Source organism: Xenopus laevis, chromosome 9_10L (genome assembly GCF_017654675.1).
Source record: "Xenopus laevis strain J_2021 chromosome 9_10L, Xenopus_laevis_v10.1, whole genome shotgun sequence".
In the NCBI taxonomy this organism is placed as follows: Eukaryota; Metazoa; Chordata; class Amphibia; order Anura; family Pipidae; genus Xenopus; species Xenopus laevis.
Genome location: NC_054387.1, coordinates 28,304,642 through 28,328,813, shown reverse-complemented (window position 1 = coordinate 28,328,813; position 24,172 = coordinate 28,304,642). Strand labels below are relative to the sequence as shown.

The window sequence follows — 24,172 nt, the reverse complement described above, 5'->3', positions numbered from 1 at the left end:
GTGCATGGTGCCAACCCCCCATGAGTCATATTGGTGGCGTGCATTCAGAGGCTATATTGCATAGTAGTGGAGACTTGGCACACCGAGGAAGCATAGGCAAATTTAGTCACTTATATATTGGTTGTCCTTTGCATTGTATTAAAAGTGGAGAAGTTCAGGGGGCACAGCAGGTCTGGACTGGGATTCAACTGGCATTTCAAGTACCCAGATGCCCAAACAGCCCCCTCCAGCAGCCCAATAAATAGTGAGCATCTATAGCAACTTGCAGCAGCTCCTCTGGCATTTGCCAGAACCCACAGATTGCCAGTCCTGGCCTGGGGCACAACCACGCTTCTCATATAGATGTTCCTACTCTGTGCAACCTGTGGATAGAATGCATGCATTAGTGATGTAGCAGTGCAGCCAGTATAGAAGGCCGGCTGCATCAGTGTTTCTGTAGAGACATAATAGTATTCTCTTTAGCCCGAGGAAGGTGGTGCACTGCTTATTTTATCACCAGCAGTTGTTTTAGGAGAATGACATGGGGCTGCCATTCCACGTAAGCAGGGCCTTTCTCCTTGATGCCTACACACGGTGTCCCTATATCTGAAATTTAGGAAGTTCTTGATGAAGGGCCTGGGAAGGGCCTTGTTCATCCACATAACTAGAAATCAGGATAAAATGCAATGAATGTGCCTGATGATAAAACTTGGTGGCACCCAAATTGCTTGCCAAGCAGGCCTAATCCATAATATAATCTCGTTAGGCACGTTTTACAGAATCTGCTGCCGTACACAATCTGGCCTAGTTGTTCAAGAGTAAGGACTGGAATCTGCTGTCACCTGGGCACTACTTCAGATCTATATGCCCGCAGTCCTTGGGCATCATAACATGACATCAGCCAAAGTAGAGTTCTTAAATGTAAAAACTGACACTGGGAGGGGGATTGTCCTTATGAGACAACAGTAGTCGTTTAGCTGCACTTTAGGGCCATATTATAACTAAAAAGAATGCTAGCACTACTAACAAATATAAGGGTAGCAAGTGACCCTGGTGTTAGAGAGTAGACAGTAAGGTTAGAGAATATTGCTCCTCTATCATAATTTGTAATGGAATCACTTTAATGCACACGGATCTCAGAATTTCCATACATTTTCACTGACTGGGCACACAACCCGCCTCTCTTTTATCTTCTTCACTATCATAAATAACTTCCAGCACCTTTAATATTCCCACTTTTCTATCTCCAGCACTGATGGCCAGCAACACCAGCAGCTAGAGGAATGTTGATTGTAATACAAACAAAGGGGCTTATAAACACACTTTTAGGGCAAATCAACACTGTGACTGTGTTACTGTGACACATACACACAGCACTATCACATGTAACATTTAACAAGAATGGGCCCTATAACTTTAAATATGTTGTGTTACAGCATTTGCAGCAAAATGCCTATGTCTTCAGTCCTTTATGCTATAAAATGGTATTCTATAAATGGAGTAACTGGACATGGCTCTCCAGGAAATAGTGGATTTACCTGGGATTACTACCTTACAGTGGCTCAGTCACTTCTCTCTAAATGTGAGCCCACTGAATGGAGTTCAGAACAGCTGTGGAGGTTTCCCTTCTGAAGTCTTGCGAGATTTCTGGTACTAATCAGCAGCCCTCCCCAAACAAGCACAAGCAGGCCTACGGGTCAGTAGGGTTGCCACATTTTAGCCGGTTGGGGACCGGGCAGGGGGCGGCTGTGACACGGAGGGGGATGGGGCCGTGACATAGGGACGGGGCTATGACACAGTGATCAGCTGATCGTCGTGTCAATTTGATTTTATGTGGACGGTTTAAAAAATTATTTTTAAAGCGTCCCCAAGCCTTAATGAGAATCCACCCACGTGTAGCACCAAAGCTAAATGAGATAGGGCTGTGTTCCGCATGTTCTAGCGGGGCTTGTGTTAAATCTTTTTACCTTTTTCTTACAGGAGTCTGGACGGAGGGACATTCAAATCATTATGCAGTGTCAGTCTTAAACTCTTCCAAAACATTTGCAAATCAGTGATGTACAATTATGAACCACAGCTTCTGTGTGCGGAGATAATACTAAAACTTGCAAGTCTGCAGGTGAGAGACTACTGCAGATGTTTTAATATCATATCAGGTTTTATTTATGCATGTGCTATTTAAAAGGAAATAAAATAGCAGGAAATTAGTGTGTTTCTGGTCTGTCCATTAGGAAAAATGTGGCTGCCCAGAAGATCCCCACCAATTCGATATATTGCAGAAAGCACTGCATTTGATTAATCCGTGGCTTAAAAGAACATGTGGAGATAAAATCCAGTATTCTTATTCACTACACAAGGAGTTGGAGGTAAGATTCATACACAGATGTTTTGTATGTGTTGCTCATTAGCAAAGATTGTTTGAGTTATTCAGTGTTCATTCAATGTGATACTTGCTAGTCCCTCCACGATAAGGGGCATATTTATAAAGCAGTATATTTAAATTTTATGCTGAAAAAGTTTAAAATGTGGCATGTATAAACATATTTATAAAGCTGCAGCTTTTACATAAACGCTGAGTTTACACTTAAGCTTATGTTCCAAATATAAAGCTCCAGTTTCACTATAAGTTTAATTAACTTTTTCTGTTTAGATCTTCGATCGATTGATTAAGGCTGGGGAAAATGTAGATCAGAAGTGGAATGATAAACTCCTTTTTTATTTGCGCGAAAGAATTAAGCAGGTAACATGAACCCTCTAACTGCAAAGTATGTGAGAGATACATAACAGCAGACCCTAATGGGCCTATTTCTCATGCTGTGTAAAACATTGGAGAAAAACATCACTGGTGATAAACAATTATTCATTAACATGAAGACTGTTTTGTAAATGTAATCATTCAGAGAAAAGACCTGTTGTCACAAAGGCCAAGCATGTATACACAGCATTTTATTTATAATGTCTTAATCTGTTAAAATCATGCTTTTGTTATTTTAAGATTAGCTGTACAGGTACAGATATTGCCATACCAACAAAGGGATACTATACAAATGTTCAAATCAGTCTGAATGCAGAAACGATTGATATTCATGGCTCTATAAATCTGTACGACACAAACTGTTTATTGAATGGAATCTTTATCTGTCAACAATATCTGTACTTTTTTGGATGGCTTTGGGTTAGTTCAAAAAAAAGTCCTTTATCCAAAGATTGCTGTCCCAAGGCTTTTGTTTTCATAAAAAATATTATTTTATTAAGTTAGCATTAAAAATCAATTACAAACAACCCCACCAGGCCCACCTTACGCGTTTCGCACCCTCCGGCGCTTAGTCATAGGTGTATCATACAAGATACACCTATGACTAAGCACCGGAGGGTGCGAAACGCGTAAGGTGGGCCTGGTAGGGTTGTTTGTAATTGATTTTTAATGCTAACTTAATAAAATAATATTTTTTATGAAAACAAAAGCCTTGGGACAGCTATCTTTGGATAAAGGACTTTTTTTATATGTGATCGCCTGAGAACTGGGGCGAGTCCCTTAGGCATAATCAAATGTAAATCAGATGTGGACTCCCAATTGATGTATAATATATTTGGGTTAGTTCACACAAGGAGATTTGGGGAGATTTTGTCGCCTGGCGACTAATCGCCTCTTCTTCTGGGCGACAATCTCCCCGAACTGCCTCCACGTGTCATCCCATCCGCTATGATGAAAAGTCGCCTGTGCTAAAGCACATGCGGTGCTGCATTTTCAGAAGTCGCCCGAAGCTGCCTCACGAGGAAGCTTCAGGTGACTTCGGAAAACGCATCGCTGCGTGTGCATTGCCGCAGGTGACTTTTCAATACAGCTGATGGGACGTCATGCGGAGGCAGTTCGGGGACATTGTCGCCCAGAAGAAGAGGCGATTAGTTGCCAGGCCAGAAAATCTCCCCGAATCTCCTCATGTGAACTAACCCTTTAGTCTGCAGTGCAGAGCTATGAGAGAGGTTTGTGCCCTTTACTTTTTTGAATTCAGTGGGAGATATCTGTTTTTGAATTGCCTTTTTTCAGAATGATTTGTGTGATCTGTCCTGTACCTGTCTCTGTAAATTAGTGCATTTTAGGACTCTCTTTATTCCCTAACAGAACGAACCAGTAGACCAGATTAAGATGTTCTGCCGAGAGCAACCGGAGCTCCAAAAACATCACATGTCTCTAGGTAAATGCTTTGAAGACTGTGCCATTGAAGCTGTTCGCTTGGCATGTCAGGTATGTACTGCACAAGTCCTAAGCCTGCTAGAAGTACTTCAGAAGTGCTAGTTACAACGCTATATACCTTTTCCATATGGCTTTAATTCCTCTAATAAATATTAAACTAAAACTTAATTCAGTATCACATTACATAAGAAATTGGTAGTGTATTGGTGAATATCTATTTAAAGTTATGTACTTTTTTTTAGATGAACTTTGTACTGTGTAGTACAGGTATAGAATGCATTATCTGTAATGCATGAAACCTGGAATTTTCTGGAGTTTCTTTCCATAATTTGGATCTTTTTTTGCTAAAGAATATTTAAAAATTAAAACCATGGGGGGGCGTGGCCAACCACGCAACTGTGCAGGCGCGATTTTGTGGCGCTCCCGGGGCCAAATCCTAATACAGGACTACCACCCCGTTAACTGGAGGAAGACACCCCTCAACAGGGGAGACTTACCCTTGGACCCTTTCGCTTGCTGGCCAACGCCACTCGAGCTTCGTCTCCAACTGCCTTCACGGGTGTGACGCGCTTGCGGCCTACTAAAGTGACGGAGGCCCCGACCTCTAGTACTTGGTCACAGCCCATCCGCGGGCGCAAGGGAGCCGGACCCCGCTGGAGTCCTTGTGGAATGTCCCGGATACTGCCCCTGCGTGCTGACACCTGGGGTGAGTGTGGGTCCCCGGGAGCGTCACTACTTCACTACTTGCCTGCCATTCCACTGCCTGTGTTTGGGGCAGCACAGTGCTAAAAGCTGCTGTTCTACTGACAGGCTATTCACACCTCCCCCATATAAGCAGCACTACTGCTTAAAGTGCCAGGGGGAGAAGAAATAGAACTGGTGTTCTAGTGCATGGCAGCACCCAGGCTGGACACACTTCTGGGGATTGTCCACTAGTGTTGAGTGCATCACACACACACTCCCTGCACCTGATTTCTGCCTGGCACTTGTAACAATCCGCTGGCTTGTGCACAGGGAGGGACAATACAGCCTACTGCGATGGGACATGCTCAGCACACTGCTGTAAGGGCGTACCAGGAACTAATCTTCAAGTAGTATCAAGTACGACACCTCCAACTACAACTAGAATTGCACCCTACCACAACTTGGACTTTATGTTACACGCCTGTATATATAGTAAGGTGCATAAATAAAACACGTGATTTATGCACTGGAAGTTTGTGTGTGCCAACCAATACTTTAACCAGCACATTGTTGCCTATCCATCCTCAGATACTGCGAATAGCAACGAACAGACTACTTAAACGTCAATATTACTCAGAACTCAATATGGGGAAACACTCTCAAAAAACCAAGTCAGAGGCAGCAGCTCGACTAGAGCGATTTGCTCATTCTCAACCTCAGCCACCTCTTCCGGAGGATGAATTGAATCCCTCTCCGCCACCATCCCCTCCTCCCTTACAGATGACTCGGGAGGCCCCTGAGCCAACCATGAGTGAGCTTCTGGGGGCAATAATGGAAAGCCGTACCACCGCGACAGCGCAACTGGAGGCGATTAAAGTTGACTTATCTCTGCTGCGTCATGACTTACAAAATATTCGTGAACGCACAACAGCAGTGGAGACTAGAGTATCCGATGTGGAGGACTTAATCCCACCTATGCAACAAGATATCCGGGATATTAAAACTCAGCTCAAGCAAGCGCTGGACAAGACTGATGACCTTGAAAACAGACTACGCAGAAATAATGTCCGTATTATTGGCCTTCCAGAACGGGTAGAAGGGCAACATCCAGAAGCTTTCATTGAGAAATGGCTAAAGGACACTCTGGGCACAGATACCTTTACTCCACTCTTTGCCGTAGAGAGAGCGCATCGGATCCCTACCAGAGCCCTCCCGCCTGGGGCCCCGCCACGGCCGTTTCTGCTAAAATTACTACATTATAAAGACAGAGATGCTGCACTGAAGGCGGCCAGAGTAAAAGGACCCATACTCTACAATGGAGCAACAGTGTCCCTCTACCCCGATTTTTCACCTACAATCCAAAAGCAGAGAGCCACCTTTACGGCAGTAAAGAGGCGTCTGAGGGATGCCAAAATTCCATACAGCATGCTCTACCCAGCAAAACTGCGAATCCAGGATGGTGACCGGATACTATTCCTCAATACACCAGCGGAAGCTGAGGACTGGCTGACACGTAAAGGGATACGACACTCCCCACCGAGAAACAGGAGAACCCCTCCGAATAGTCCCCAATAGAAGACAACATTCCTGCAGAGATGAGGACAATTCCCCACGGCTCAATCTACAACCTACAACGGGAACTGTTACCCTGTTCAGTAACCGACTGATACACATTGTGGACAGCACCCGCCGTCGAGTAGGATACGATTTTGCTACAGAGATGAAGACGATCCCTTATTTCTCGGCAAGTAACATATGACGGTCACCATAGACTATGAAACAGAGGGACTGACTTCTTGCTTGTGAGCCCCTGCAGCTTGACGAGGAGCCCATTTATGGGTATTGAAGGAATCGTCCTCCATCAATCTGTGACTACTTAAGTTTAGAGTTGCTTAAAATTCAGGTAACACAGACCATACTGTAATGGGTTGGTATGTTACTGGGTATAAGACCTGCTCAAGTTGGGAGGGCGGGTAGGGTGGGGTTTGGAATAATGTTGTGTTTTTTGTATGTCTATGTTAACATGCCATTTGTTATTGCAATATTGGTTGATACTGCCTATATGCACAGCTGCTCCAACTCAATAGTAGCCACACTTACTCATGTGTCTCCCCTGTATTACGAACTCAAATCATCCGGTACTGTCCCCTTCTGTATACAAACTCATGGCTGACATAACATTAATTTCCTGGAATATTCGGGGATTGAACGATAAATTTAAGAGAGCACAGATGTTTAATTACCTAAAGAGACACCCTCCATCCCTGTTGTTACTGCAAGAAACCCACTTGACCGGACAAAAGGTACTGGCTTTGAAGAGGCACTGGGTGGGATATGCCTACCACTCCACTTACTCTACATATGCTAGGGGAGTGTCTATTCTGGTACGGAGGTCAGTGCAATTCAATCTGTTAACACTTAGGACTGACTTCTATGGTAGATTTATTATTGTACAATTGACAACTCTCCTCTAATTATAGTAAATCTCTACGTTCCGCCCCCATTTAATATGAATGTGCTTAACATTATTGACAAGAAATTGGCGGATCTTCCCACCGCTCCTACTTGTTTTATGGGTGATTTTAATGCCCTCATGGATCCGCAGATGGACAAACTAAACCCTCCTTATCCCACTGGGAACAAACTACTGACATGGGCTAACACCTTGGGTCTTACAGATGTCTGGAGATGGAGAAACCCTAGTCAAAAAGCCTTCTCCTGCCATTCTACCACACATCAGTCTTTTACAAGAATAGACCTAGTGTTGGCAACGCCTGACCTCCTTCCTAGAGTAGGTAGTGTACATTACCTCCCCCGCATTCTTTCGGACCATTCACCACTATCACTTACTTTAACCATGGTGACCTCCCCAAAATTCAATATGTGGAGATTTAGTCCAATTTGGCTTAAAAACAACACTGTACTAGAAAGTGCAACCACGGCAGTTACGGAGTACTGGGAAATGAATGCAGGTTCGGCTGCGCCGCCTATCCTTTGGGATGCTTCAAAAGCATATATGAGAGGGCAGCTCACTAGGGCAGTCTGCAAAGCCAGGGCGGAAGCCAAGGCACAAGTGGAGGAGGCTGAGAAAGATTTAGAGGAAGCTGAATCTGCCTACACTGCCGACCCCTCCCCACTAAGATACGGCAAACTAGTAGACTCCCACCACTCCCTAGCTAGGGAACAGACCCTCCTTACCCGTAAAGCACAATTGTATTCCTATCAGCGGACTTTTGAAACTGGGGACAGAAGTAGTAGGACTCTGGCTTACTTAGCGAAATTACAAACCCCTGTAACTGCAATAGCTTCTGTAGCAGCTGCAGATGGTACTCTACAATCTACGCCACAAGATATTGCGGACACCTTTGCAGAATACTTCGCAACGCTGTACGCCTCCCAACACAACTACACTGAAATAGAGCTCCAGCACCACCTCAGCCTAGTTGTTACCCCCATACTGACAACCGGCCAAACGGACATGCTAGATTCCCCTATTACTAATCAAGAACTGGAACAAGCCATCAATGCCCTGGCTCCTGGTAAAACCCCCGGCCCTGATGGGATACCAGCAGATCTCTATAAGAACTTATCTGAGCACCTAGCACTTCACTTGCTTTTTACCCTCTCAATGGCTACTCAAACTTTTACATTACCACCCTCGTTTCTAGAAGCCATTATTGTCCTAATATTAAAACCTCACAAAAACCCACAAGCTTGTAGCTCCTACAGACCAATATCTTTGCTCAACACTGATGCCAAAATATTGGCCAAGATTTTAGCCACCAGGTTGGCTCAGGTCATGCCTGACCTGATCCACCCAGACCAAACTGGTTTTATGGCTGGCAAGACCACAAATATTAACTTAAGGAGACTATTTTTCAATCTACAGAAGTTACATGACAATGCAGGCGCCAGGGTAGTGCTATCACTCGATTCAGCCAAAGCCTTTGACTCCGTGGAGTGGAAGTATCTATGGGCAGTACTCTCTAAATTCGGCTTTGGACCCAATTTTGTACACTGGATCCAAATGCTATACTCGGCCCCCACAGCACGAGTCAAAGCAAATGGCACAATATCTAAACCCTTCTCATTGGCAAGGGGCACGAGGCAGGGTTGCCCCCTCTCACCTCTGCTGTTCGCATTAGCCATTGAGCCCCTTGCAATCATGATAAGACACTCTCCTTTACTTGAGGGTTGGCGCCTTGGACCAGTAGAGGAGAGAATCTCTTTGTATGCAGATGACCTGTTAGTATACTTAGCAGATGCGGGCCCGTCACTTGACAATTTAGCCACAATTATAACACACTTTGGAAAACTCTCCGGACTCCAAATTAATTGGGATAAATCTGCGCTATTGCGAATAGACTCTACACCCCTTCCTGAGCTACCACAGAACATCCCTCTAGTGTCGGTTGAAAGCTTTAAGTACCTAGGGATTAACATCCACCCTAACCTGCATACCTTTATATCACGTAACCTTGATCCAGTGCTATCAGCCCTTAATATTACGCTTCCAGTATGGTCCAAACTCCCATTAACTCTTTGGGGCAGAATTAACATATTCAAAATGGTATATCTCCCACGGTTTCTGTATATATTTCATAATTCACCCATTCATATCCCCAGAAGTTTCTTTAAAACTGTCAATCAAGTCCTGACGCACTTCATATGGGGGGGGGAAGACACCTAGGCTGGCCTGGCGTAAACTAGTCCCCGCCTCTAAAGACGGGGGTTTGGGACTTCCGGATCTGTACCTCTATTACCTAGCCAGTCAACTTCACTATGTTCAATGGTGGTTTGACCCGGATCCGTACAACCCAAACACGAATCTCCATGCGTTGGCTGTGGGATCTCTAGAAGGCCTTAGGCATCTTCCGTATAGAGCACCAGCAGATTATGAGAACCTGCCGGCGGTTATGGCTACTCCCAGAAAAGCTTGGAGTCTGGCACTCAAGCTTTATCCCCAACACTCTCTCGTTCTAACCCCAAACACACCCCTATGGGCGAATTCCCGCCTTGCCCACTTCCAGAAGTTCCCGGATTTTCTATACTGGCCTAATAAAAGAATTCGGCGATTGCAAGATGTACTAGATGGAACTACATTTGGATCCTATGAATTTTTCAAAGAGAAACTAGCTGAACCCAATTTATCTCTGTTTCGATATCTCCAACTTAGGCATCTATTCCAGGCACAATTTGGTAGCCTTGATATACAAATTTCCCAATCCCAATTTGAAACGCTACTATGGTCTACAACACTAACTAAACCTACGTCCACATTGTATAAAATCCTGATACAAACAATCCCCATGCCTTTCAAAAAAGCATACAGTAAATGGCAAGCTTGCGTCCCGAACATCACTGAGGAGGATTGGGATGAGGCAACGGACAATAGCTACTATTACTTATATTCTGTAAGAGACAGGTTAATTCAATTTAAATGGTTACACCAAGTCTACCTCACCCCCACACGACTCAGATCTATGGGGTGTAACCCGGAGGCGCTATGTCATAGATGCGGGTCAGAGGGTGCAGACTTCCTGCATATGGCCTGGAGCTGTCCCCCAGTGGCAGAATTTTGGACTGAGGTTCTCAAGCTCCTAGATGATAAACTCGATTTCCCAAGGGTACTTACACCACAGGTGTGTATATTGGGAATTATAGATGACATCATACCTACCTCTCATGCCAGAACTAGATATAGAACCCTTCTATATTATGCCAGGAAACTAATTTCAATGACGTGGATGGGCCCTAAACCCCCTACAGTGCAAACCTGGATCACGTTGATAAATCAAACTCTGCCGCTCATTAAGCTTACCTTGCTAGCTAGAGGCTCACAAAAGAAGTTTGATAAAATATGGAGTCCGTGGTGGGAGGCGGGGCTGGGAGGTTGTGGTTCTCTTGCATAACTTACGGTTTGTGGGGAATAACACATACGTACTCAAGAAAATCGATGTCTATAACAATATAACTCTGAATGTGAGTGGCTTGTTGAGTAGATGCTTCTGATTTAGAGACATTAAAGTATTCAGCCAAAATTCTGCAATATAACATCAATAATATGTTAAATGCTTGAATATCTGTCATGGTAATTATATCTAAATACCATTGCATTGATATGGCATGCTTTGTTTATGTTTGTTTTATGTGTGGAAAACAATAAAAGTTTTATCTTTAAAAAAAATTAAAACCCAACAGGATTGTTTTAACACAAATTTGGAGTTATTCAGATTTGTAAGTTCAAGTCTGCCATTCTTAGTAAACTTGCGCAAGCAGGTTGGGCAACTGCAACAGCAATTTCCAAGTTTTGCTATAAATTCTCATTTGGATTGAAGTATGGGCTTTGACTGTGCCATTCTAAGACTTAAATATTAATGGTTTTTAAACACTCCAGAGCATTTACTCTTTATTACCTCTTCTTTGTTCTACTTCTGTTTTCATTTATTGCAAGTAGTATTTCTAGTTCCCAAAATGAAAAGAAAATGTGAAAGTCCCAGGCAGACAGTAACATTATGTAGTTTTCATACAAGGTACTTGGAGAAGGCTCCAAGGATGAAAGCAAACCATGTAAGATAGAGAGGAAATAGTCTGATGTGGGGCAAATTTATTGCTGTTTAATAGTAGGAAAATCCAGGATAAGTGTGTCTGGTACAATTTGTACAGTGTAAATATGAGAAAAAGAGCTCTCAACTCAAAACAAACAAGTAATTCGGGCTCAAAACACCTTAGGGATAAAAAAAAATGCATGTTTATTTCAAAGTGGCTGTCTGTCTGTGCTATACTGCAATCTGTCTGTGTGTATGTCTACTGCATTGTTTTGTGCTCTCTCACCTTGTACAAGCAAATAGAGCATAATACAAAAAACACAGAAAAACATGGCCGTCCATCACATTAGTCCAGAATCTTTATTTGAGAAACCACACAGGATGCAGTGATATCTCTATGTATCAAATATTACCACTGAACTGATATCCTGTAGTTTAGCAAAAACATTGATTACTTTGCAATATAATTCCCAAGTACAACAACAAATCTCTCAATTATGGGGATACAGTGTTTCTCTCTCATTGTTTCTCTCTCTTTTTTTACTTTGCTTTATTAAAGCGTGAGGAAAATATACTGGGCCAACTAATTCAATACCATTTAGAAAACTTTAGTCGACTGGTGTCTGCTGTTATTAAGAATGCTTGGCCAAATGATGATAGTGGGAATCCAATTAAAGACTATGATGAGATTCTACAACATGTGTTACAGTGGACTGATGGCAAACATATTCTTAAACTATATGGTAAGAGTCATTTTAATTATTGAAGAGAGTGGCTATACACCCATTTGGTGCAGAGTCTTTAAATATGCAGTATATTATAGTATTTAAGTAGTATTATACTTTAAACTATGGAACTGGGTGGTACAGTTTTTTATTTTGGCAAGTACTTTTGCTATGGATATTAAAATTCTTTATTATTGTGCATAATGAGTATACTTTGCCCTCTCTTTCTCTTTTAAAGGTACTGAAAACGTGAAAATATCTAATTTGGAAGAAAATGTCCAGGAGCTGATACTTTTATCTGAGTCTGTGTTTAATGATTCAGTAAACAACCTTATGAGTGGAAAAGTATTGCATAAACACCTTCAGTGTATTTTACAAAATCAAAGTCAGTTCCTGGAGATTTGTAAGATGAGTAAGTCAGTTATATAGTTGGGAGCAAGTACAAGATACTGTTTTATTATAAAGAAACATAATTTTTGGAAATTTGAACAATTAAAATGGGAGATGGCCATCCTGTAATTCTGAGCTTTCTAGATAACATGTTTGCAGAGAATGGATTCTATACCTGTATTTTTTTTTTGAGTTCTTTTCGTTTGACAAATCTTGAAAAGTTCAATTTCTGTAAATTTGAAAATTGTTGATTTGCTGCAAAAAATCGTGGATTGCAGCAAAAATGTAATCCTCAATTTTAATAACTCAACTCCATAATATCAAGCACATAAATATGCCATGGAAAGTAGGACCGATGTAAATTTTTCTTACTGTAAACCTTTTTCTTTTTAGAAACTGAAAAGAGTATAAATACCTCTGTTAAAAAAGTGTTGGGGTGGAGGCAAGAAGAACTGAAATCTTTGGAGAGAGAGAAAATGTTGGTGGGCAGCCTGCTCAAGATGTGCTGCAATGTGAATCAGTGTGTGCAAGGTACTATACAGCACAAAATCACATATTTTATATAGTGTTTAAAGAGTAATCCTTTATTGGTTCATTGAAAATCCAATGAAAAATTGAAACCCCTATTTAAAGGACCACTGTAGCTTTGGTTTTTAGTCTCTAACTATTTAGCCATTGGAAATTATAAGAGGTTGATTTATAATCATTGTCATTTCATTTTTCTTCATGTATTTCAGGAAGCTTACAGCTTTAGCCTCATTTCAACTGCTGAATGGTTAAAACCTTGCTCAACACCTCTAATAGCCATTGTTTTGTGTTATGAACACCTTTTCTGTCTAATTCCTTTGGAGGGGGAGCTTTCTCTCCTTGCTGCCTTCCTAGTTTGTTTTACTGGTTACTAGATGAGGTAAAGGAGCTGTGAGTTCCCTCTGCTATCCACCTCACACAGACCTTGCTCCTTTCCTGCCTGCAATACTTCTTTTTTCATTAACTACTTACTGCCTGCTTTCTCCTGAGCTATTTTAACCCTTCCTAGACTTCCTCCTAAGTTTTTCTGGCAAATAAAATGTTAATCCACAAATCCATGCATAAGTTATTTTAGTTTGTATTTTGTCATGGGGGCTTCCATTTCTGCTCATTACATATTCATCCTGTGCTGCTCTAACAGCAGGCACAGCATTACCTGTGTGCTTGGAGGCAGCCACTCTGTAATAAAAAGCCAGGTCGCACTACGACATGAGAATCTAGCTGTACACTCCCCCTCCCCTCTCTGCCCATGCGTGTGATGTTTGGAGGAGAGAGGTCACATGGTTTGCCGGGAAGCAATTACTTTCACTTTCCTACGTCCTGCTCTACAGCTGCACTAGTAGCCCCTCCTCCCACAGACACTATCAAAGCTCCTGCCGTTCTGTAAGTTTGATCTCTGCATTCCTTTGGAGGGGGGAGCTTTCTCTCCTTGCTGCCTTCCTAGTTTGTTTTACTGGTTACTAGATGAGGTAAAGGAGCTGTGAGTTCCCTCTGCTATCCACCTCACACAGACCTTGCTCCTTTCCTGCCTGCAATACTTCTTTTTTCATTAACTACTTACTGCCTGCTTTCTCCTGAGCTATTTTAACCCTTCCTAGACTTCCTCCTAAGTTTTCCTGGTTTTCAAGTATGTCCTCCTTATTTTATCCTTTTTTTTCTATTCCCTGTCATCAGTCCTGGGAGTGTACTCCTGTGTTTCTGCCATTCATTTTTGTGTATAAACTATCTATATAAAATATTTTTCTTTAAAGTATATATATATATATATATATATATATATATAAGTATAATAAATGCTATTGCATATGTACCCAAAACGGGTTATTTTGTTACAAAGTTATGATCATAAAATTGATAAGCCACCATACCACGTCAAGGTAAACCCTGAATGGCGGTCCCTAACTTATTTTATTTTTTATGTGCATTCTAGCATTACCTGTAATCAATGTCCGTTGAACGCTGTTTTTTCCCTAAGGGCTAAATCCTCCCCAGCCAGCAATCAGGCTTTTAAAGGAGAGATATTCCAAAACAATTTTATGATCATAACTTTGTAACAAAATAACCCCTGTTTTGGGTACATATGCATTAGCATTTATTATACATATACATATATATATATATATATATATATATATATATATATATATATATATATATATATATATATATATATATATATATATATATATATATATATATATACTTTAAAGCCTTTAGAGTGCTCCCACAACCCCCTGTTTTGATATTATATATATATATATATATGTGTGTGTGTGTATGTGTATATATATATATATATAATTTTTTTTAAATTTTTTTTTTTTTTGAAACGTAAGTGGGGGCAGTGATCACAGGACTATCTTATTTCAGTCCTTCTGAAGTGGTGTCAGTGGGAGCTTATCTTGATACCTGCCTATTGTTCAATTGACAGGCTCAGCAGACAAGGCTCTATTTACATTACAGCAGCTTGTAGGAGGGAGGGGTAATGACATCACTCCAACTTGCAGTGCAGCAGTAAAGTGTGACTGAAGTTTATCAGACAAGTCACATGACCTGAGGGCAGCTGGGAAATGTCAAAATGTCTAGCCCCATAGCAAATTTTAAAATTAGATATAAAAAAATCCATTTCTTGTTTTGAAAAACGGATTTCAATGCAGGATTCCGGCAGCGCCGGAACTAGGGGTAGGCAGAAGAGGTAGCTGCCTAGGGCGCAACGATTGAGGGGCGCTGGGCAGCTACCTCTTCTGCCTACCCCTAGACCTGGCTGCGCTCCTCTAACAGCACTTATGCGTGCCATCGTTGCCGCGATGCACACAATCATGTTGTTGCGCATGCGCACACCAGCGTCGTTGCGCATGCGCACACCAGCATCGGCACGCATGTGTGCGCCAGAGTCGCCACAAGTGTGCATTCGCCAGCATCAGCACACGTCTGTGTGCGCTAGTGACACCACGCATCTGAGAACGAGCAGGAGAAGGAGGGGGCGAGCTGGCCAGCTGGGTTGCCTAGGGCGCCCAGCCAGCCTGGCCCGCCTCTGGCGCTGGGTCTTCCCTACTGGCTGGATGGGTGCAGATTGTAGTTGGAGCCCCCTCACAGTTGCCATCCAGGCAGTTAGCTGTTACTATTTTTAGACACAGATTCTTTCAAAGCAATCCAATAGGTGAACATAGGCATACTTGTCCCCCACGACACCTATTTCTCTTCTTTCATATTCCTTTCTCCTCCCCCCACACCCTACCCTTACTTTACCTCCCCTCTAAGATTTCTACCCCTATAACACACCTTTAATTCTCACATGTTTATCTACCAATTACAGAAGACAAGCAAATATCATTTTAATGTTTTATTTACCATGTAAGACATTGAGATAACTTATTGTGATCTTATTGACTGTTTATACTTATTTTATTCTGTATCACTAGAATCAAAAAGAAAACCTCCCATTTAAAAATTTTCACCAGTCCCCTGTTAACAACCTCCTGGGTCAGTGATAAAATAAAAAACTACTTTAGAATTACACTGTGCTTTGGGCCGGGGCAAAGTCCTGATAGGTTACAGCAGGGCTGCCTAGACTTTGTCACCTCGCGATCTACTCTTGCCACCTGACACTGTCATGAAATCTACCTTAAGAACTCAGGAGGATCGTACAGAGGCAATTCCATGTTAAATACCCCCAGAACTCATATCAGGATGGTAGAGAGGCGATACCATTTATAGTTTACCCCCAAAACTTATATCAAGATGGTACCTCATATCAGGATGGTAGGCAATACCATGTATAATACCCCCATATTTCATATCAGCATGACACAGAGGCTATTCCATATATAAAACCCACCAGAGCTCAGACATAGAAGCTTTGCATAGTGGTAATTTTATGTTTAATGCCTGCAGTTACACAAAGCAGCTGTGGGAACCAAGGCATGATGGAGTCGTTTTCAGCCACCTTGTAATATATATATCCATCTTCATTGTAATTTAGGTACTGGGAGTGGGAGCTTGTGGGCAGCATTACTTCTGTTTAATTTATGTCTGTAAGTGCTGCGAGCAGTGAAGAGCAGGCGCTGACTTTATGGGGAGTTCTGTAGTCCTAAGATTTAAAGCTTATCAGCTACCCTTACTGTTCACAGCACATACAGAAATAAATCAGTCTGACGCATAATGAAAAATACTCCGTACAGTGTAGCACTTAACATCCGGTTTTGGCAGAAGTCGGGTTAGGAAGAGATGTGGAGCACAGATCCTGCATAGTGAGTCGTCTGATCACCTATTTTCAGTAGACAGGAAGTATTGTTTTCTCATAGTATTTTTAAACACTCTACTTTTACTTCCAATATCATCTTCTTCATCCAGCCTATTTTATTTTGCTTTTACCTTTCCATTTTAATTAAGATTAAAACTGCATTTATATTATTTTTTTTATTTTTGCAATAGTTCCCCTTAAAGTTCATTCACATTCCACTCGCTTTCATTGCATTCCCCTTTAATCATTCCAAGGCAGTGTTCTATTTTGCTTGCAATTCTCAAAGCACTTAGTACATATATGGGACCTGTTATCCAGAATGTTCTGGACCTGGGGTTTTACAGATGAGGGGTCTTTCTGTAATTTGGATCTCCATTGTCTAAATATATTAAGGATGCATTAATACATTGCATAAAACAAATAGGGTGGTTTTGCCTCCAATAAGGATTAATTATATCTTAAAGGAGAAGGAAAGGTTAAAACTAAGTAAGCCTTATCAGAAAGGTCCACCTAAATATACCAGTAAACCCTCAAAGTAATGTTGCTCTGAGTCCCCTGTCAAAAGAAACACTGCATTTCTTTCCTTCTATTGTGTACACATGGGCTTCTGTATCAGACTTCCTGTTTTCATCTTAAACCTCATTGCCCTGGGCAAGAGCATGCTCAGTTTGCTCCTCTTCCCCTCCCCCTTCCTTCTCTGCTGTAATCTGAGCCCAGAGCAGGGAGAGACTCAGGCAGGAAGTGATGTCACACCACATTAATACTGCAACTCCTATCCTAAACAAACAGACAGTTTCTAGAGCTTTTTACTCAGGTATGGTAAAACATTCTACAGAATAAATATAGCATTCTAGCTTGCACTATTGCAGCTAATCTATTGGCAATAAAATGCCTCTGTAGCTTTCCTTCTCCTTTAAGGTGGCCATAGACACACAGATCCGATCGTACGAATCGAGGATTCGTACGATTTTCGGATCGTGTGTGGCGTGCCCCGACTTCTTTCGTCCGGCGGAGATCGGTCGTTTGGTCGATCGGTCAGGTTTGATTTTGACCCGACCGATCCCGCCGGAACCCAGGGCACATCGTAATCGGATCGTTCGGCCATGCGGCCGAACAATCAGATTACACCCGATATAGCCATGTTTGTTTAATGGCATATCGGGGAAAGATCCGCTCGTTTGGCGATGTTGCCAAACGAGCAGATCTTTGCATCTATGGCCACCTTTAGTTGGGATCAAACAGAGAAAACATTTAGTTAAAAAAATATGAATTATTTGAGTAAAATTTAGTCTATAGGAGATGGCCTTCCCATAATTCAGTGCTTTCTGGATAACGGGTTTCTGGATAACAGATCCCATACATATACAATATGACCACCCAGTGGCACTAGTGCTACATTTTAAAACTCAATAGCCCTTTTACAATTTTGGTGTTAAAAATAAGGGATACACTGAATCCACTGTCTGTTGTTAAAAATTAGGGATACACTGAATCCACTCTTTGGGATTCGACTGAATCTCTGATTCCTTCGTGAAAGATTCGGCCGAATACCAAACTGAATCCAAATTCTAATTTGCATGTGCAAATTAGGGATGGGAAAGAAAAACTGGGGAAAAAAGTCATGATTTCCCTTCCTGTCCCTAATTTACATTTACAAATTAGGATTTGGTTCGGCCAGGCACAAGGATTCGGCTAAATCCCGATCCGAATCCTGGATTTGGTGTATCCCTATTAAAAATATAAGGAAGAATACTTAACTGCTTCTTAGTAATGGTAGTCAAATTTCTGTGTTTGCCTTATAGTAAATGTTTCTGAAATCAAAGAAAGACAGTCTGAAAATTTGGGACTACAACCGATGAATAAACTTTTGACAGTTAAGACAATAGAATCGCCTCAGCCACCTGCTTGCAAGTCCTTTTATAACCTCAGCACTAATATAATGAATATGGCTAATTATCTGCACACTTATAAGGAAAGCAGTATTTTCATGACCTGCTGGAAGAGACAAGCTAATTCTCTTAGTGAAAGCATGCAGAATGGATCAGATGAATATGATGAGAATTATGAGCTCACAATTGAGGATCTGGAAGAGGAATTGTTTGCTCCATGTATTGATGAATATAGAAGGATTTATGAAGACCTTAAATCTGGCAGAGTGACATTTGAAGTGGTTGACGGATTTCTGAAGGATTACAATAACCATTACCAAAAACTGAAGGATGAGTTGAAAATCATGTGCAATTTGCATATTGGAGATCAAGGGCAGTGGATTGATACTCGTGTGAAACAGATTCAGCAATATCATCAGCTCCATGTTGCCTTTAAATCTGCAAGGGTTATATCTAATGTTAAAAACTGCTTAGAACTCTCTGGAGATTTTGAAACACTGGACACACTACTACAGTTTGTAAGTAAATGTTTCATTAGTCTTTTATTCCCTTAGTTTATGCCCTCTTTTTCTGTCAAAGTATTGAGAAGGCTTTGCCTATTCACTGGCAGTTTCATAAAGCCATTCATCATATTCACTTAAAAGGGAAAAACAAAAAAGTTTGTGCATACTTGACAGTTTTAATGCTTATATAATTCTATTCTGTTAGGTATTTGTAGATGCCTCTAAAATTGTGTTGTGTAAAGATTCTTTTTAATTAATCTGCTTACCACTTTCTTAATGATGATATGTTTCCTTATACAATACAACACTTCATGTGGTTTTTAATGTCATGGGAAACAACAACGCACTTTACACTGAATCAGTTATGTTTCAAATCTGCAGCATATATTTTGTCTTTATATTGAAGGCAGATAATTTTGAAGAAAGTAGAAAACAGCCTCTCTCTTGTATCAATGAGGAAGTCATGAAGACAAAAGAAGTCCTTTCAGACATCACTGAAGAACGCTGTATATGCCTCAAAGAGCTTGAACTGAGAGATAAGTTCTATCACTGGGTCAAAGAAGAACTAACAGGTCTGTAACTAGATGGATTACTACAGAGCATTAGTCATTTATCTGAGGGAAATAATACATTCATGCCCTTAAGGGGGGAAAGAGATGGGATGGCCCAATTTGAAGGCAAAAAAAGTTAGAATTTGAAAGTGAATGTTGTCTTCGTTTTTATTAAATCTAGAGCATAGTGTGATACTTTTTATATTAGTCAAATAGGCTCAACCCATAGTGGGAAAGTAAATAAGTGGGTCTGAACTTTTTCTGTTAAGTCTCTGCTTTACTAGAAACAATTCATATATGCCCACATCTTTCTGGGGGCATTCTCTCTTAAGTAAGTGTTTTTAATGGTTGTGATTTATACCAATCCCAGTGGCAAAACTATAGCGGAAGCTGATCCTGCCATCGTGGGGGGGGGGGCAAGGGATAGGGATGCCCAAACCCGCCATCAGCGTCCTCTATAGTCGCTTTAACCCCCCCAAAATTTGCACGTTTGGTCTTGCGAGCAGAAGTGCATATTAGCGGGTGGAGAGATGGGGCAGGTATATCGTATTGTGCACTGGGCCCTCTTACAGTCTTATACACTTAATAAACTGACTTTATTAAGGACATGCAGCTTAGCTAGCTGCATTTTCAAAACACGTGAAAATCCATTACAGTCTTAAATGGATATATTACTGTATTGTTCTGATAAGAGTTGTTATGCTATCTTTAGCAAAGCAGTTTTAGATTTCGGAGTACAAAAGGGTTGTTCACCTTCCAAAAAGTTTATCAGTTCAGTTGTTTTCGGATAGTTCACCAGAAAGACTTTTTTTCCAATGACTTTTCTATTTCCTATTCTGTTTTTTAATAGCTGGGGGGGGGGGGGGGTGGTTGCCAATCTTTTAAGCGGTTCTAAATTTATACATTAGTTAATACATTTCTTTGGCCCTACTGAGCAGAATCCCTAAATTTCATTTAAGGCAACTGTTATAATTGATACAATAGTTGCTAACATCCCACAGATGCTGCTGAGAGATGTATCAACTAATGTAGCACATTATCAGAATCTGTACCTGGATTACTGAGCTGCCAGACTGAAAAACACCAGAGACAAAAACCATTAAACTTCAATTTTCAATTAAAAGCAATTGACAAAAAGTCTTTATTTCTGGTGAACAATCTGAAAACAACTAGGTGAAGAACACCGTAAATCAGTACGGTTGTTATACCATGGAATTAAAGGAGACATTATATAAAAACAAGAATGTGCCAGTGCATTTAACTCTTTTTCCTCTGCTTCCTCTATGGTTTTGGCACTTGAATTGGTATAAATCACAACGATTAAGAACACTTACTTCTATATGTAAAAGAGTTTAATGCACTGTCACATTCTTGTTTTTTACATAATGAGCTTTAAAAAGTAGTGTTTCTGGTTACTGTATTTAAAATTTCTTCAAAAACCCTACCTACTATTCCATTCCATCCACTTTCTGAATTGTTTGGCTGTGCAGGGGAGCCAGCGGCACTCGGTACACTGCACTGTAGGATAGAAATCAGCAGCTAGGGTGACCTGATAGGGAACTGAAGCCTGTCTTTGCTTGTGTGACTGCAGGGCTATGATTGGCCGTTCCCCTCCTACTGTGCTTCTAAAGGCTGGGAACATTAGGACACACCCACCCTTCATTTGAAACAGGCACCAGAGAACATCTATGGTGAACTCAAATAAATGGGCTAATTTTGAAGACAATATTAATTTACAGCCCCACGTAAAACTAGTACCATATAGAATACATTATTGTCTACAAAATTAGTTTTTATTTTTCCAATTTATCCTATATGTCTTCTTTAAACATTATTATCATTTAGATATCAATGAACTGAAAGTCTTTGTTGAATTGGCTTCCATTTCTGCTGGGGAGAATGATATGGATGTGGATCGAGTTGCTTGCTTCCATGATGCTGTCCTCGGTTACTCGTCCCTGCTGTATGACTTAAGGCCAAACTTTGGATTTCATCAGTTGATGAAGTGCTTGCAGAAGCTCTGGAAGGCTCTAGATGCTGATCAAAACCTTCCGAGAAAGCTGGTAAGCCCACAAGACAATATTGCTAAAACTTATTCTTCATATCAGGCTAGGTAGGCAGAAAAGGCCAAGGGTGCAATGGTACAGGGGGTGTCAGGCACGTACCTCCTACCTCCTAGTTTGCAGCTCCAAGGGGATCTTCTGGCCTCTTTGCACTCCTGTGCGGCTCTGCTTGCTCCTATGTGACAACCCTCCGCCCTTGCTATGCTTCACCATGGGAGCACACATTCGAGCACAGGGGAATGGTGTGGATGAGTGCACTCCAGCCTAGTGAGTTGGCCCAGCACGACTTCATACACATTTGCCTGGAAAAAAAATGTATACACAATCATATATATAGCCAGCATGTGGTGCACTACTATGAAGTCTATGGTGGACTATATGTGTGCAAAACTCATAATTGTGGGTAGTCACTCCACTGAAACATGCAATAAGTCTTACCAACAAAGTAAGCAATATTAAGTAAAACGTTGAGCATTTATTAATTGTCATAACGCCCGATTGTGGTTCATATAGAAAAACAGTCAACGTTTACTTATTTGTGCACCATAAACATGTTTCGTATAGTTTCTCAACCCTTTCTATGGCAGACGGTAATGTTAAGTCGTCTGCTATCCTTGAGTGCCTGCCTTTAAATAAACATCCTTTGCTGATGATGGAACAGACGTTACGGGTAACCATGGACTCAAATTATATATTACTTCCCAAACAGACAGGTGTTCTCATACGATTAAGTGAAACAAGACTTGGCAGCATCTGTTGTACAGCATCTCCAAATACAATATACCCAGTATAAATGATAATGAGATGATCAATATTAATATCACCTATAGATTTACAGCTACAAAAATTGGTTTAAAGGAGTAATTTTTTATCATTTTCATTCTCAGTTATATTATTCATCGTTCCTCAAAATATTTATTAATGCAGACGAAAGGCTATTGTGATAATAAGTTCTATAGTTAGTATAGTACTATAGTTAGTATAGTTAGTATAGGTATTGTTATATAGAATTTATGTAAAAGTAGGGAGGGGTGTGTGTATGGATGCTGGGTTTTCATTTGGTGGTGTTGAGCTTGATGGACTTTGTCTTTTTTCAACCCAATTTAATTATGTAACTACTATGTAACTATGAAAACAAAACATTTTGAAAGTTTTTTTACCTCCTAAAAACATCATTAGATCAGAGCTGCAGAAACAACCTTTTAAATCAGAATCTAGAAATAAAATAAATACAGGGTGGAGGGGTCTCTTCATTCTCTCACAGGAAGTGGTCATAGTACTGATTGACATGCTAAACTCAGCAGTAGAAGGGGAAAGTTTAATATAAGCTGTAAAAATATAGCAGTAATATTTACCTTTATATTGCAATGCTATGTTCTTATTTTCCACAGCAGATATGGATCACTTACAAATGTACATGCCCAAATGGGCGTAATCTTTAGTCCATAATACATTGTTACACACTATGCAACTCACAGCATCTATTATTAAATTATAAATATACAATTAGTATTATTGTTATCCAATTCCAGAATAACTGCTGTGGATTTGTTTTTACTGCAATTCCCCGCATTGGATCATCTAATGTACAGGCGCAGGGAGCTGCAGAAAAAAGTAACCTGCAGCTGTTTTATATGAACAGATGCAGGGAATTGCAAGGGAAAATGAAGCTGTTTGGAAATAGTGTATGATCAAACACAGGAAGTTTCAAGGGGTAACGTAGCTGTTCTGAAGCAGTATAGGATCAGGTGTAGGGACTTGCAAGGGAAAAACAGTATATGATCAGATGCAGGACACTGCAGGGCAAAAGTCACATTTGTTACTCTTTAAAATTTATAATAGATGCAGGGAGTTATATAGGAACACCTAGGGAGATAAAACAAGCAGGGCATGCTAATTCAACCTGGATGTAGGGTGGGATGGAACAGTGTCTGCAAGGAAGGACTGAGCGTGCTATCAAAAACCCACCTCTGCACACCCAGTCCTCCCTCAGTGGATGGGCTCTGTTACCATGCCATCGGCATCCAAGTCTACTGTAATGGAGACTCCTTTGCTGGAAACTTGCAAAAGGGGGGGGGGGGGGGGTTGAGCAGTTTTCAAATACAGACTTATTAGACCTGAAAGGTATAATAAAAGTAAAGTAAATTTAGATTACGTGTCTTAATGGTTAATCTATTTTGGGAAAAACAATACCTAACCTTCTTTGTCCTTTCCCAACAAAAATCAACCCACAAGGACAAGTTAACATATACATCACATTAATTATGTCATTCCAGTGATAGGGTGTTTGAATAATTTACATAATTATATCTCTTTTATAGCTCCAATTTGATCTGTTCCAGGGAAAGGGTTAATTCTGGATTCTTGCAGGGTCA

General features: G+C 41.0%; 1 protein-coding gene across 3 annotated transcripts in view; it reads left to right on the top strand.

The window, feature by feature from the left end:
• LOC108700992 (E3 ubiquitin-protein ligase RNF213) overlaps positions 1–24,172 on the top strand; it is a 167,727-nt gene that overhangs the window by 51,815 nt on the left and 91,740 nt on the right. For all 3 annotated transcript variants that reach the window (XM_018235090.2, XM_018235088.2, XM_018235089.2), the window contains 10 exons: positions 1,960–2,098; positions 2,211–2,345; positions 2,630–2,719; positions 4,103–4,225; positions 11,966–12,149; positions 12,370–12,543; positions 12,915–13,052; positions 18,594–19,198; positions 19,590–19,755; positions 21,580–21,797. In XM_018235090.2, the coding sequence (XP_018090579.1) occupies positions 1,960–2,098; positions 2,211–2,345; positions 2,630–2,719; positions 4,103–4,225; positions 11,966–12,149; positions 12,370–12,543; positions 12,915–13,052; positions 18,594–19,198; positions 19,590–19,755; positions 21,580–21,797 (1,972 nt within the window). The remainder of the gene's footprint in view (positions 1–1,959; positions 2,099–2,210; positions 2,346–2,629; positions 2,720–4,102; positions 4,226–11,965; positions 12,150–12,369; positions 12,544–12,914; positions 13,053–18,593; positions 19,199–19,589; positions 19,756–21,579; positions 21,798–24,172) is intronic.